General features: G+C 38.7%; 1 protein-coding gene across 49 annotated transcripts in view; it reads left to right on the forward strand.

The window, feature by feature from the left end:
• The window catches only part of Ptk2 (protein tyrosine kinase 2), a 347380-nt gene that overhangs the window by 211515 nt on the left and 120455 nt on the right, over window positions 1–15410 (forward strand). For all 49 annotated transcript variants that reach the window (XM_087187130.1, XM_087187131.1, XM_087187134.1 and 46 more), the window contains 3 exons: window positions 1515–1622; window positions 3246–3363; window positions 14314–14344. In XM_087187130.1, coding sequence (XP_087043256.1) covers window positions 1515–1622; window positions 3246–3363; window positions 14314–14344 — 257 coding nt within the window. The remainder of the gene's footprint in view (window positions 1–1514; window positions 1623–3245; window positions 3364–14313; window positions 14345–15410) is intronic.

Consider the following 15410-nt stretch of genomic DNA (forward strand, 5'->3'; position numbering starts at 1 on the left):
AAAAATGAGAATCATGATAAAGTCTTCATTTTTTGGCCTAGGAATTTTAGGCCTGGTTGAATATAATGCTTTTTACTGAACTGGGGAATCCTGGAAGCAGAACATGTTTTGACTGTTAGGTTTGTAATCTCTCTATGTAGTGATGTCATGTAGGCAGTTGGGTCCCTGAGTCCAAATTCCAAGGAGATATCAGGGCTGAAGATGTTTCCTAATGCCATGTAGCCTAGATGGTTTTCATTCTGCTCTGGGGCAGTCAGGGTACATACAGCACAGTTCTGTAGAATTTTCACACTTCTAATTTGAGTAGAGGAGAAGCCAATAAAAGGAACTGTGAAAAGAGACCAGTGCAGTAAGGGAACATCCCAGGAGGGTAGGATGTCCTGGAGTCCAGGAGAGCAGAATGTGCAGAAGGGCCATGCCACATGCTAAGGAAAAGCCCAGAGAACTGCCCATGACAGGAGGCTTACCAAACACACAAATCCCTGAAAACAGCAGGAAGGTGCTTTGTGAGGAAAGGCCAATGAGCGTGATGCAGGGCAGTTCCAGCTTAGTCCCAGTGGCATCTTCTGTCCATTATAGGATGGGGAGGGCTAATACCTTGTGATATGCTAAGAAAGCAGACTTAAGCTAATTCTTGTGAAGAAACATGTAGGAATCACATACAAAGTGGTCATGATCATGAAATGATAAAGACTCTTTTGTATATTTCTTTCTTTTTTAAAAGAAAACAATGGAAGCTGGGCATGGTAGCACATGCCTATAATCTCACCATTCTGAAGGCTGAGGCAGGAGGATCACAGGAAGCTCATGGCCAGGCTGGGGTTACACAGTGAGTTTAAGGCCAGCCTGAGCTATATAGCAAGAACCCGTCTCCAAAAATCCAAAAAGAAAAAAAGAAAGAAAAGGGAGGGAGGGAGAAAGAAAAGAATTTATTTCAGTGGGGAAAATGACCATAGTCTCTCCTGTCATGTCCTAAGAGCCCAGCCTGTGTGAGGCAGATCCTTTGGATATGTGCTATCTCCCCTTCTCCATTACACTGCTGGACTTTAGTACATTCAAAAACTTCTGCTACCTTAGTGCAGTGTTTGCAAGAATGAGAGTACAAGTTCATTCCAACCAAGAATTCCATAAGGCTCATCCCACACTAGCAAGTGGGTCAGAGAAGGGGTTCCTTCTGCTTCCTTCTTTTCCTCCCCCCCTCCCACTCCCTCTCTTTCTGTTTCTCTCTCTCTGTCTCAGAACTGTTCTTTCCCTCACCGAGCTCAATTGTGTGGATCTCCTCAGAATATCACAAAGAGCAGACTCATCCCAAACCTGCAAGTGTTCGAAACAGTCTCCTGACTGCTCCACAGCAGACTACAGTGACAGTCAGTTCCCCCAACCTCCAGTCTTAGGGAGAGTGTCTTCAGAGTGAGCTAAAGGTTGGAACTTCGAGAAAGCTGCACAAAACAGTTAACGGGAGTGAAGTGGGTCATATATCTGTGATCTAAGGACCTTACCTTTCCTTTCCAAAGCCCACACATCTGGCCGACTTCAACCAAGTGCAGACCATTCAGTATTCACACAGTGAAGACAAGGACAGAAAAGGAATGCTGCAGCTCAAAATAGCAGGTGCTCCTGAGGTAAGGGAGTCTTTCATGATGAGTGTATCATGAAAGGAAGACTGAAGCATGGTAGTATTTTTAAAATGGTTTTATTTTTAGGATAAAGGTAAAGTTTTCGCATATCATTAGAATCACAACTTTATTGTGTAATATATGGAAAATAACATTACAAATAATTAAATATTCCCAAAAGTAAGACAGGATTCAGATTTTTAAAATCAAGAACATTCTTGTGAAGACAAAGTTACTGTGAATTCTCAAGGAAATCAACCTTTTGGAATTAAATATATGAAAAATGTATATCCCACACTGTGTTGCATGACACTCTCTAGGCAGTAATACTCATAATAATGGGTGAGATTTATGGGGCACATGATATTCTCACAATGAAGCAGAGTAGGTACTTTGATATACTGTACTTTGGTTAACCCCATCCCGTAAAGAAAGCTGAAGCACAAGAGATTAGCCACAGCCATCGTAATTCGTAGCGCTAGCTTCACACTCCCAACAGCCTCGGTCCATAACCTGTGCTCTTAATCACTATGCAACAACAGTGTGTTAATAATAAGAAATGTTACAAGAAATGAACATTTGCCAAATACTACATAATGTGACCGTGTCTGAAAGATAAACAAAGCACACATATGAAAGAATCTGAACCATTCAGTGGCACATGATTTTGTGTGTGAAGCACATTGTTTGGAATTCATCTTTTCCATTGCCACTGCTCACTGAGGGGTGCTTCATCAGTGTGCTGCCCTGATTCTGAGAGTTTGGTGATATCTGAGGCTACAGAAAGTCTGTTGATTCTCAAGGTTAACACATATTACCATATAATACTGAAAACTTGAAAATTGAAATTCCCTGCAGAAGTGTCATTCGTGAAGTTGCACTGTCATTTTTCAAACTGTCCTCTCATTTAATTATACAGTATGCCAAATAATACATAGGGTCAGGCAGGTGAGAACTGTTCATATAGGAGGGGATTACAAATAACCACATGAGGGCCAGGGGTTTAGCTTAGTGGTTCCACTGCCTGGCTCACAAGCTCATACCCTGGTACCAAAAAAAAAAAAAAAAAAATGAAATAACCACATGAACTAGGATATACTTGTGTTTGAAAATAAAATACAGCTTTTATTGTCTGCTGGATAATACTAATAGATACGTCTTTAGCCAGTTTGTGAAATAGAACATTTTTATATTGAAAAGAGTGATTTTTAATCTTTTGGACAGAACATGCTATGTAAACTAAAAATAATGAAATTTTATTAATTTTATTTTACTGCACATTAGTCTCATTTCTAAAACAATCAGTGGTTATGATTATCTAAAGTTTCTTCATTATAGGATGCCAGATATTCTGAAGCAAAATTTTTTTTCACCACCTTTTGTTCTAAAAAAATGAGCATCCATTTAAGTGATTTTTATCTTTTCTTCTGAGGTTGTCTTCTGTCACAGATTCTAGGAAAAATGTCCTTATATCAGACTTCCTTTTTCACTCATCTTCTGACAAGTCTTATTTCACTCCCATTATTCTGTGTTTTCAAGTGTATAGAGGTCTGATGTCATAACACAGCTGTCCCTTTGATTGCTGGGAAGAACAATAATGTCTCTTTCTTGGTCTTTTCCCCTATTTAGCCTCTGACAGTGACGGCACCATCCCTAACCATAGCAGAGAACATGGCTGACCTGATAGACGGATACTGTCGACTAGTGAATGGAGCCACACAGTCCTTTATCATCAGACCCCAGAAAGGTGAGGTTCTGTTTCTGCCCCATCATCCCTGTTGCTTTTTACTGAACGATTAGAGGAGCTTAGCCCCAGCAGCCTGCTCTTGATTTTAGCAACGCTGTAAATGTAAATACCAGATGAATAATTTGGCTCCATATAACCTACATGCTTGTTTCTCTAGGGACAGTGGTTCAGTTCACACTCCCACAGATCAAGAGCTGGGTTGGAGTAGAGTGTAAAGTCAACAGTGTCTGCATTACAGTACCATGTTTTGAGCACCCTACTTAGAATATTTTCTAAGTTACCATTAGTTCTTTTAGATAAATTTTTGAGATTATATTCTGAGTTTTAAAATGCCTATTATAGCTGATACTAATCTCCTGTTTTTTCTTATGAAAATTGTTGAAGAACAAAATAAATTCTAAATCATGACGTAAAATGAGAGTTTAGGATGAATAAATGTCCTAAGAAAAAGGCTGTGTCCCCTTAGAAATGAGGCAGGGTTTTTTGCAACCATAGAATAAAGGATGTTTCGGAGGATTTGGAGTTATAATCAAGTGAAAACGTCCACAGCAGCACACTAGCATAGTGCAAAACAAAAAGAACCTGGACTTGAGTTGTGTCAGCTTGCAGGTTCACATCATGTGTCCACTGGGTTGCTGTTCATATGTGCCTGCCTTTCTTTTTTTGGTACCAGGGATCGAACTCAGCATCTTGCGCTTGTGAGGCAGGCGGCGGCTGTGCTTGCCTTTCTGTGCCAGTTTTTTTTTCCACAGAGCACAGATTTAGCAGTTCTCTTCTGCAGTACTAGGAGAGTGATTTCCTGTGTGAGGAATGTTTGAAACTGTGTGGCATGGCATGTGCGGGGTTCATAAGTTCGGTTATATTGTTGTTCCTCCTGCCACTTGTAGGCAGTGTGATCTTGATACATGGTATTGACCTAACTTTTAGATTCCTCCTTTTAAAAAGAGAAATGAAAAAAAAATAAAAATAAAAATAGAAGAGAAATGATTCCTCCTTTGTGGGATTGTTGGGGGTATCCGAAATAGGATCCATAAAGCAGCCCACCATACTGTGGCAGGTGGGGGCTCTGTACATAGGCTTTGTCTTTCATGACAAGGCCCCTTCCAAAATTCATCTCGATGACTAGGATGATTATAGGGAATCCTGAAGCCCTGCATGGTCCGTGTCCAAACAAGCTATTTTGAGCTAGATAGTGACAAGGGCAGAGAGAGATACAAGTGAAGCAGATGGCAAAGGCTGCCATGCAATGCAGAGCCCAGCCTGCCTGGCAGGAAAGCCCTCTGACTACAAAGCAGCTCTAGGGTCAGGATGGAGATATAGAGTAGGGCGTGTCCATGTGGGTGGGTGTGTGTATGTGAGTGTGTGTGTTTTAAACAGAGGAGTCATGGGAACCCTTTGTTTAAAAGGTAATAGCGATGTCATGCTCTGAAAACAAGAGCTGAAGCCATAAACCACAATTGCACAAAGTAAACATGTGCAGGATGCCAAGATATGGCACACTACAAGTGTTTTTCCCCCCGAAGATATCACTAGTGATGTTTATTTGTGTGTTTTTTCTAACTGTATTTGTGGCAGTTTTCTTTATATGCAGTAATAGTTATTTTGAAAACTATTGGCAACTACCCTCTGTTAAGGCCTTTGTAGCCACCAGCATTTGACTTCTCACTTCTTTCTCTAAACAAGAGTATAGCTTAAAAATGGTATTTAAATGTTTGGGAGAGTTCTTCACAGAAAGATGCAGTGGACACTTGAGTTATGAACTCAATTCATTCACGAGGGCTGGTTGTAACTCAAGTTGGTCATTTGAAGGCTCAGGCTCCTCTATGAAGTCTTCAGAGTATCTCCCCTGTGTAAAGGCAGATCTCAGTATCCTTAGAGAGACATTGGCCCAGGATTTCTCAATTAAACCCACACAGGAAAGGATGTTGTAATGTTCCTTTCAGAACTCTTTAAGGGTTAAATCTTTATCGGCAACCATCTGGAAGCATTAGTGGCAGGCATTCAGGTTGTAACTCAAGACTTTATTCCTAAGTTAAAACTAAAATTCCGGTCATAACTGAAGTGGTTTGTTTGTCAGGCCTGTCATAACTCGAAGTTTCACTATAGTATTTTGGGACAAATGTTAAATGTAGCAGATTGATTTTCTTTTTAGTAAATAAATTTCTAAATTTCATTTTAACTTAACAAATGTCCTTTATCAATATGTTTTCTGTGTATATTTAATGCACATTAACAAGTAACAGACATTCCATATTTAAAGATTCAACATCTTCCTGTGTCTGTTTCACTGTTAGCTTTCTGTTTCTATAGAAATACTTTGCTTTGAAACATGAAATAGGATACTTTAATAATTTGGTTCAGATGGAAAAGCATGAGTGAAAATGCTCATTATGAAAAGCTAGATTTTGGTAATCACCAGTTTTTGTTTTGTTTGCTTGATTGTTTTGGTACCAGGGATCGAACTCAGGACCTTGCACTTGCGAGGCAGGTGGCAGCACCACTGAGCTAAATCCCCGGCCCAGTAATCACTAGTTTTGTTTTTGCAGCATGAGTTATTAACCTTTAGAGTTTTCCTTTTTTTTAATCATAGCGTATTTGTGTGTTATTACATGACTATCTTATGGTACTAGAGATTGATCCTGGAGCTGTGCATGTGCTAGGCAGGTGCTGAAGCGTACTGAGCTGTACTCCTAGCCCTACTCTTTGTTTCTTTTAAACATGACTTTTTTTTTCCTTGCAGTACTAGGGATTGAACCCAGGGCCTTCACACTGAGCTACATCCCCAGCCCTTTAGAAAAAGGTTTTTTATTGAGATAGGGTCTTGCTACTTAAGTGGCTCAGGCTGAGCTCAAAACTTGTGTTCTTCCTGCCTCAGCTCCTAAAGTGCTGGAATTAGAGGGATATGCCACTACTAATGACTATTTAATGATAGATCCGTCAGGTGAAAGTACATTGCCATATTAAAGTCAAGCGTTTTTAATGGATTAATGAAATATATGTGTGCCTTTGCAAGACACATGTATACTTTTAATTGAATTTTTAAATTTTGTTTTCTTTTAATTCTCAGAGTTGTAGTTACCAAAGGTAGAAAGACAAGATGGGAAGAAGAGATGGGGAAAATTTGATAGATGGGTACTAAGGTGTAAGAAGATAGGAGTAAGAAGTTTTGGCGTGCTAGTGCACAGAAGTGTGATAGTGGTGGGATCATAGAGAACAGTAATATACTGTGTATTTCAAAAAACTAGAAGAAAAAAATTTGAATTTTTTACCATTAAAAAATGATAAATGTGGGCCCAGGGACTTAGCTCAGTTGTTCTACCACCTGCCTCGCAAGCTCAAGGTCCCAAGTTTGATCCCTGGTACCCCCCCAAAAAAGATAAATGTTTAAGGAAATAGATGTATTTACCTTGATTTAAATAGTTGTGTGCCTGTATTGAAATATCATATGGTATACCATAAATGTATACAACTTTTATATTTTTATGTATCAGATTAAAAAATTAAATTTTAAAAATACAAGAAAAAATTTTCAGATTATAATTATGTCCATCTACTGCCATCCCTATAATAAAACCATTTTCTACATCCTGCCAAATCTGACCTCTAATAGTTTGTTTTGTTAAACAAATTTCTATCTATGTTCATACATTTTTCTTCTATTATCGTTATCCAGTTTTAGGATTAGCACAATGTTGAGTTCCTAAAATGAGGGGAGAAGTGTTCCTTCTTTTTTCTGCTTTAAATGTTGATATAATTTATCAGTTAAAATGTTTATGAGCCTGCTGTTGTTATGTAGGTAGGTTTTCAAGCTAGGCATATACTTTCATTAATAGGTGCTATTCAAATTTTATATTTCCTCCAGAGTTAGTTTCATTAATTTGTCTTCCAAGGTACTTCTTAGAAGTTGTCAAATTTATTTCAAAAAAGTTTTGTAATATGCTTTTTATATCCTTTTAAATTCTGTAAAATCTGTGATAACGTCTCCTAGATCTTAATATTGTAATTTTAAAAATGTATAACTGATATTGTGTAACAGGAAGAAAAGGTCTAAAAGAGCAGGGGAATTGTGAAGGGTAGGGGAAGGGAAAAAAGGGAAAGAAAAAAATAGGAGAAGAGGAAAAAAATGGAAACAAGGTCTTTGAATAGGGAAGGGGGAAAAAAATAAGAACCAAGAGACTCATGTAATGGTACAAGATCCCAATGATGAATGTAACTGTATTTTATACCTAAAATGTACCAATAAAGTTAATGGGGAAAAAAAAGAAAGAAAATTTAAAAAAGAAAGAAATTATGTCCATCTGTCTCCTTCAAATTACAGACAGCTTAATAATGGGCAACTTGTACGTGTGTGTATGCATTACAGGTTGTAACAGTAATGAGTGGTCAGTAAACTCGATGTGTGAGCCATAGGTGTGCCCCATGCACTTTGATGTTATTTGGACTGCTGTAATTACTTGGGATTTATGAAGTACTCTTAAAGGTGATGTTCATTGGTGGAAAACATAGTGAAAGTCACAAACCAAATGTCCTGGGCAGAGTTCTGCCTGTGTCAGTAGACAGCCTTGGTTTGGCTGTTACTGTAGAGTATTATCTAACCTATCCCTGCAAGAAAGTTCAGAGTCTATTTTGCAGCTTAGTAAAATTCTTCAGTAAAACTCCTCAGGAAAGAGTTGTGCAGTTTAAGAATCATAATTGCACTCTTCTACAGTAGATTTTTTTGTGGAATAGCAGTAAGTGCTGCACACTGTAGGGATTGAAAGTGTGAAGCACAAGAACCCAGAAATGGGAGAGCCAAGTTGATAGGCTTAGGTATATAATTAAAATGCTTTTAGTAAAAGAGGAACATTTGTAAAGCTGTGACACAAGGAAAAATACTTCAGACACAAACAATGAAGAATTAAAGTCTCTTTATTTCAAATGTTCTTCCAGCCCAGTAAAAGACAGTCCATGTCGTTATAAAAATGAGCCCTCAGAGAGAGTGGGACATGCCACTATACAGTAAATGTATAGACACAAAACAGTGATATATTATTTTATAATTACTGTGGTTTTTAAAAACAAACTGGTAATAACCACTTTTTGCAAGCCCATTGGAAAATGTACTTCTATACACTCATCAGTGAAAGCTGTACATTATTTCCAGGAGTGCTGTCTGCCCATTCATCCACCTCCCAGAATGAGTCCTAAGGAAACACTGTCATTCTTCTCACTCTCTAATGACCCTCTCACTTAATAAAGTTATCCCCCCCCTTTTTTGGGGGGGTACCTGGGATCAAACTCAAGACCTTGCACTTGAGAGGCAGGTGCGATGCCACTGAGCTATATCCCCGGCCTCGTTATCACCTTATTCATAGCCTCCTTTCTGTCTGGGCTCAGCTACAAAGGAAGTCACTGTTACCCACAAATGGAATAACTGATTTATTTTTCTTTCAGAGGAAGTAGAAATTTCAACAGAGTTGAACAAAAATCACACTAATGTGTCATTGGAAAGGCCATATTCTTGACAATGTTGGGTGTAAGATGGGTGGTGATAGTGTTGGTAGGAAAATAAGCTAATCACCAAGTTGGATGCAGTGATACACACTTGTAATCCTAGGATTCTGGGAGGCTGAGGCAGGAAAATCACAGATTTTTTTTTTCCCATTAAGTTTATTGGTACATTTTCAGTATAAAATACAGTTACATTCATCATTGGGATCTTGTACCTTTACATGAGTATCTTGGTTCTTATTTTTTTCCCCTTCCCTTGCCCTCCTTTCACCCCCTCCACCCCTCCCTGTTTGCAAAGACGTTGTTTTCATTTTTTTCCTCTTCTCCTATTTTTTCCTTTCCCTTTTTTCCCTTCCCCTACCCTTCACAATTCCCCTGCTCTTTTAGACCTTTTCTTCCTGTTACACAATATCAGTTATACATTTTTTAAATTACAATATTAAGATCTAGGAGACATTACCACAGATTTTATAGAATTTAAAAGGATATAAAAAGCATATTACAAAACTTTTTTGAAATAAATTTGACAACTTCTAAGAAGTACCTTGGAAGACAAATTAATGAAACTAACTCTGGAGGAAATATAAAATTTGAATAGCACCTATTAAAGAAAGTATATTCCTAGCTTGAAAACCTACCTATATAACAACAGCAGGCTCATAAACATTTTAGCTGATAAATTATATCAAACAATTAAAGCAGAAAAAAGAAAGAACACTTCTCCCCTCATTTTAGGAACTCAACATTGTGCTAATCCTAAAACTGGATAAAGATAATAGAAGAAAAAAGTATGAACATAGATAGAAATTTGTTTAACAAAACCAAACTATTAGAAGTCAGATCTGGTAGGATGTAGAAAGTGGCTTTGTTATAGGGATGGCAGTGTTGGTTCAGCATTGGAAGATCCACCCCCAAAAGTCATCATTTTAACAGAGGAAAGGAAAAAGCCATATGATTCTGTCACTAGTTGGAGAAAAAGTATTGGACTAAATTCTACAGCTGTTCATGGTAAAAACTATCAGGAGACTAGAAGTAGAACAGAACCTTCTCAACAGATTAAAGACATGTACTCCATACTTCCAGTGAGAATGCCTTATATAAATGGAGAAGATATAGTGCTTTCTCCTTAAGGTGATGAACAAGGGCAGATATGCTTACTCTTTATCTGTCCATTAAACTTTGAAACCTAGTTCCCACCAAAATAGTCTGGCAATAAAATGACACAACTAGGATAAGATTGGCAAGGTAGACGCCAAATCTTTATATGTAGATGAAATGATCATCTACAGAGAAAATACTAAGAAATCTCTAGGAGCCCCTAGAACTTGTATTTTAATTTAGCAGGATTAGGAAACACAAGGTATATATAAAAATTCAGGTTTGTGTATACTTGCTATAAATGAAGAATTGGCTATTGAAATTTAAAAGTTATGTAGGAGTACAAAGGACCTAGAAAAGTTAAAAACAAAGACAAAGACAAAAAAACAGTGTTGGAAGACATTTAGTACCTAATTTTAAGACTTCTTCTAAAGCTACAGTAATCAAGGCAGTGTTGGTGTAAGGAAAGACATATAGATCATTTGAATAAAACAGAATCTAAAATAGAACCAAACATATATGGTCCACTGAGTTTTGAAAGATTATTTAACATTAGCATTTTATAGAATATAAACTCAATTCAAGAGCCAAGGAAGAGATAGTGTTTTCAGCAAACGACACTAGAACACCTGGTATCCGTATATAAAAAATTAACCTCAACCCTTTTTTTCCATACATGAAAATAACTTGAAGGGATCTATGAACCTAAATAAGAAAACCTAAAAGTATAAAACTTTAAGAAGAAATTATAAGGGAAAATATTTATGAATTCAGGTTAGGCAAGAACTACCTAGGATACAAAAAACATGATGTGGCCGGGGATTTAGCTCAGTGGTTTCGCTGCCTGTTGCGCAAGCGCAAGGACCCGAGTTTGATCCCCGGTACCAAAAAACATGATGTATAAAAGAAAAAAATTGATAAATGAGATTCCATCAATATTTAGAACTTTAAATGACATCATTAAAATGAAAAGTAGTCCTTAAACAGACCATATTTACAATACATATAACCAATGACCAGAATGTATAAAGAATTCTTAGAGCTCATTAATAGACAACCCAATTAAAATGTAGATGTAAGAAGATGATAAATAGCCAATATAGCACAAGGAATGGTGTGCAACTCTAGAATCAGAAAAATACTAATCAGTACAATAATAAGATTGAATTATACACTCATTAGGGAGATGAAGTTAAAAGTTTTAAAAGCCTTGTCATGGCTTTTTCTTTTTGTTGGCTTCTCCCCCTTTGCGTTTAATTTGCCACGCCCAATGGATTCATTCTGCTAGGTTTCCTGGGGTTGTGATCCTCATTGTCTTTTCCTAGGGTATTGTCTAAAATTTTTGGAGTGCCGGTTTGGTATTCATGAAGTTCCTGAGGTGCTCTTTGTCATGAAAGTATCTTATTTTTCTGTCAGTTTTGAAAGATAGTTTTGCAGGGTACATCTGTTTGGGTTGGAGGCTGTTTTCCTTTAGGGCTTGAAATACATCACTCCAAGTTCTTCTTGCCTTGAGGGTTTGCATTGAGAAGTCTGGTGTGATTCTGATGGGCTTTCCTTTGTATGTGATTTGTTTCTTTTCTCTCACTGCTTGTAGAATTTTGTTCTTCTGTTGGATTTCTGGAATCCTAACTATTATATGCCTATGTGTAGATTTTTTTTTGATTAAGGCTATTTGGAGTCCTATATGGCTTCACTTATCTGTATGTCAAGTTCTTTTCCCCTCCTTAGAAAGTTTTCTGCCATCACTTCTGTGAAGAGTTTTTTATGTCATCTGCACTCTCTCCTCTTTCTTCATTGACTCCAATCAGTCTTATGTTATTCTTCTTTGCATCGTCTAGCAGCTGCTGGATTGATTTCTCATGTTCCCTTATAATTTTAAAGCAATTTTTCTTTTCCTCCTCGCTAATTGCAATCTTATCTTCTATATCTGAAATTCTATCCTCACATTGGTTCATTCTGCTGCACAGACTTTCGATGGAGTTTTTAATCTCCTGGAAATCTGTTTGCATCTGTTTTATGGATTCCATTTGTTTCCTATGTTGGGATTCCATTATGTTCCTCAGATCCTCTATTTTTTTATCTGTGTCCTCTCTAGATTTATTAATCATGTCTTGCACCATGAGCACAATCTTTGCTGTTATCTGAGTAATTATTTCTGATTTCATTTTTCCCAGATCCTCTTTTGTTGCTAGTTCAGAGAGTCTACGTTGTTGAGTATCAGATTGTTCCATCTCATTTCCCTTTGGGGTTGCTATAGGTGATCTGGAAATCTGTTTTTGAGGCTTGTTTATGTGTCTTCTCATTTCCCTCGGGGCGGGGGGCTGTGCTTCTGGTGTCCACGCGGCTCACCTTCTCTGCCCTAGGAACTTGGCATGGCGGCGGGGGAGCTTCCTTCTGGGTGCTGGGACTGGCTGAGCTTCTCTGCCCTAGGAGCCTGGGATGGAGGCAGGGAGCTTCCTTCTGGGTGCTGGGACCTGCTGAGCTTCTCTGCCCTAGGAGCCTGGGATGGAGGTGGGGAGCTTCCTTCTGGGTGCTGGGACCAACTCACCTTCTCTGCCCTAGGAGGCTCGGATGGAGGCGGGGAGCTTCCTTCCGGGTGCTGAGACCTGCTCACCTTCTCTGCCCTAGGAGCCTGGGATGGAGGTGGGGAGCTTCCTTCCGGGTGCTGGGACCGGCTCACCTTCTCTGCCCTAGGAGCCGAAAATCACAGATTTGAAGCTACTGTATGCAGTTTAGCATAATGCTATCTCAAAGGCCTGGGATGTGTCTCATTGTGAAGTCCCTGGGTTCATTTGCCAGTACAACAGAAATAGAATACTAATATCAGGTGCTTTCCATTTTTCTAAATGTGATCTTCATGGTATCACTTGGTTGTTTTGCTTGAAAGTTAGATATCCACAAAACCGTAAGTGATAAAGTTTGAATTTGATTCCTGAAGTATACTGGGTATCTGTCATAGGCTGTGTATGCCATGTTCTGTAAGCCTCAACAGTCCCTGCAAATTAGGTAATGTTACTGGGTTTATAGGTGAGTAAACAGTTTTTCAGGAAGAGGAAATCACTTGGGGTTCCCAAGCTGATTTATGTCTTCCTTTGCTAATCAGTGCTCTGAGAGGTAAGTTCAGGCCAGGCACTCTGTGAGATGTGAGGGATACTGCTGGGCAGGGCAAGTAGTCCGTGCATATGTTGGCTGTGTGGTGGATGCTCTGAGTGCAGCCGAAACAGGAGGACCCAGAAAAGCACACCACTCTTGGAAGGGCCCTGTATGAGATGATGTTCCAGCTGAGCTTCAGAAGACTAATAGGCAGAGCACCTTTAAGGCATGCCTGGCACACTCAGAAAGGTATAGTGTGAAGTAGGATAGGATCCAGAAATAGTGAAAAGTGAAAATGAGGTAGGCTAGGCAGAACACCCTATACTTTTCACGAGGTTGTTGAAGACCTACCACTTTCCAGGCTCAGGACCTGGGATCTAGCAGTGAACAAAACAGTTAAAATGCTAAATGCATGGAAATTTCATGGAGATACAAAAAAGACAGCAAACAAAAGAATACATATTGTATCAAGTGGTGATCAACTGTATTAAGAAAAATAAAGATGGGTTTGAAGGGATGGAATCCAGGGAGAAAAATCTTGAGCTTTTCTGGGATTGATCTACCACAAGCTAGTCACTGTACCCAAGGGATGAGCTGTCCTGCTCAGCACTGAAGGCCCACCCTGAACATTGTCCCAGGTTGGCTGCCAGGCACCTTTTCTAGCTGACTATGCAGTGGCCCCTCTGGTCACCACCAGGGGCTTCTGTGGTACTCTGGCATCTCCGGTTCCTTAATTCCTCTGACACCTGCATGCCTGTGGAGTTTTTTTTCCTATTGTTTCTGTATGCTTCCTGCACAGGCTTTTCTGTTGTGATTAGTGAATGGTTTTATCAAAATGCAGAATGTTCAATCCTTTGGCGAAGAATGTTGACTTTAAGAAATCTTCAACTTTTAGTCTCCTGAGAAGAAATATTTTATCAGCTTGTCATTTTAGTTCTTTATTGTGATTTGGCCATGTCTTTTAAACAATATGTACATAACAGTCAGTTTGTTACAGTATTGAAAATAAAACCATGGAAACCAAAAATTAAGTGTAATGACTTGCTTTAAAGGTTATTGCCAAGGGGCCGGGGATTTAGCTCAGTGGTTCTGGTGCTTGCCTCGCAAGCGCAAGGTCCCGAGTTCGATCTCCGGTGCCAAAAAAAAAAAAAAAAAAGATTATTGCCAAAATATCAGATAAGGCTAATCCTTCTGCTCTGACCTCTAGGCATAGTTTTTTCAAAAAAACAAAAGGAACTTCATACCTCTCTCTTTTTTTTTTCCCTACAGAAGGCGAACGGGCTTTGCCATCAATTCCCAAGTAAGTGGTGTTCTGTGCATTTTGCTGTTTGGTATTGTGAGAAATCTTAAGGAATGTTCTATATTTAATATCTACTTTCTTGAAAAATTAAACTTCTCTATATATGATCAGGGGCCTAGAAAACAATTATTTTAGAATCAATCAGTTCTAAGTTATATTATGAATTTAGGTCTAATCAAAAAGTTTAGTTTTCTATTTAAGTTTAATAAGGGAACTAAACAACAATTATGATTGTAATATAGATGGCCTTCTGTTAAACATTTACTTTTATACCATTATCATAAATCTCTCTAAGAACCTGAAAATAGGTACTATCTTGGCCATTTTTCAAGTAAGGAAATTAAAGAGAAGTAATTCATGGTACTATTTCCATTTGTTTGTGTTGCAAACTTCATAATAGGTGTGTTGGTCTGTAAAATTTAAGAACTTACATATTTACCTTTGTGTTCTCAGCCAGTGTGCTAGGAACTGGGGGCCAAAAAGTGAAATTTAAAATCTAGCCATTCAGGTCCATAGGTAAACACAGTGATAACTATGTAGGAAGTGCTCCCACAGGTGAGTTACACCTAAGGGATAGAGACCCAAGAGGCCCAGGAGGAAGAGGTAAAACCTGAGTTCATCTTTTTTCTGTCTCTCTCCTCTTCTCCACACCTAGTCCATTGCCAGTTCTCCAGTTCCACGTCCTAAATGAATGTATCAAGTCTGTCCATTTCAACGCCTTCCCCTGCCATGCCACCTCCAACACCCATTTAAATGGTTGCTATCTCCTGTCTAGGCTACTGCAGTAGACACATGTCAAGGACCTCAAGGCCATGCGTAGCTCAGTGATATTCCTCAAGAATTCACAGGACTCAGCTTGTGGTTGTATTCACAGCTGTGATTTAGGACAGGGTGCGGGGTGTGGTACCGGGGTCACAGCTGTGATTTAGTACATCAAAAGGCAAAGTACATAGGGCAAAGTTCAAGGAATCTAAGGAACAAGCTTCCATGGGTCCTCCCCTATGGAGTCATAGATGAACACACTGAAGTACCCAACAGTGACTTGGGATAACACATGTAAAGTGTT

The sequence above is a fragment of the Heterocephalus glaber genome, unplaced genomic scaffold (genome assembly GCF_053883595.1).
Source record: "Heterocephalus glaber isolate CG9 unplaced genomic scaffold, H.glaber_assembly_v1.0 deba00000281, whole genome shotgun sequence".
NCBI classification, from domain to species: Eukaryota; Metazoa; Chordata; class Mammalia; order Rodentia; family Bathyergidae; genus Heterocephalus; species Heterocephalus glaber.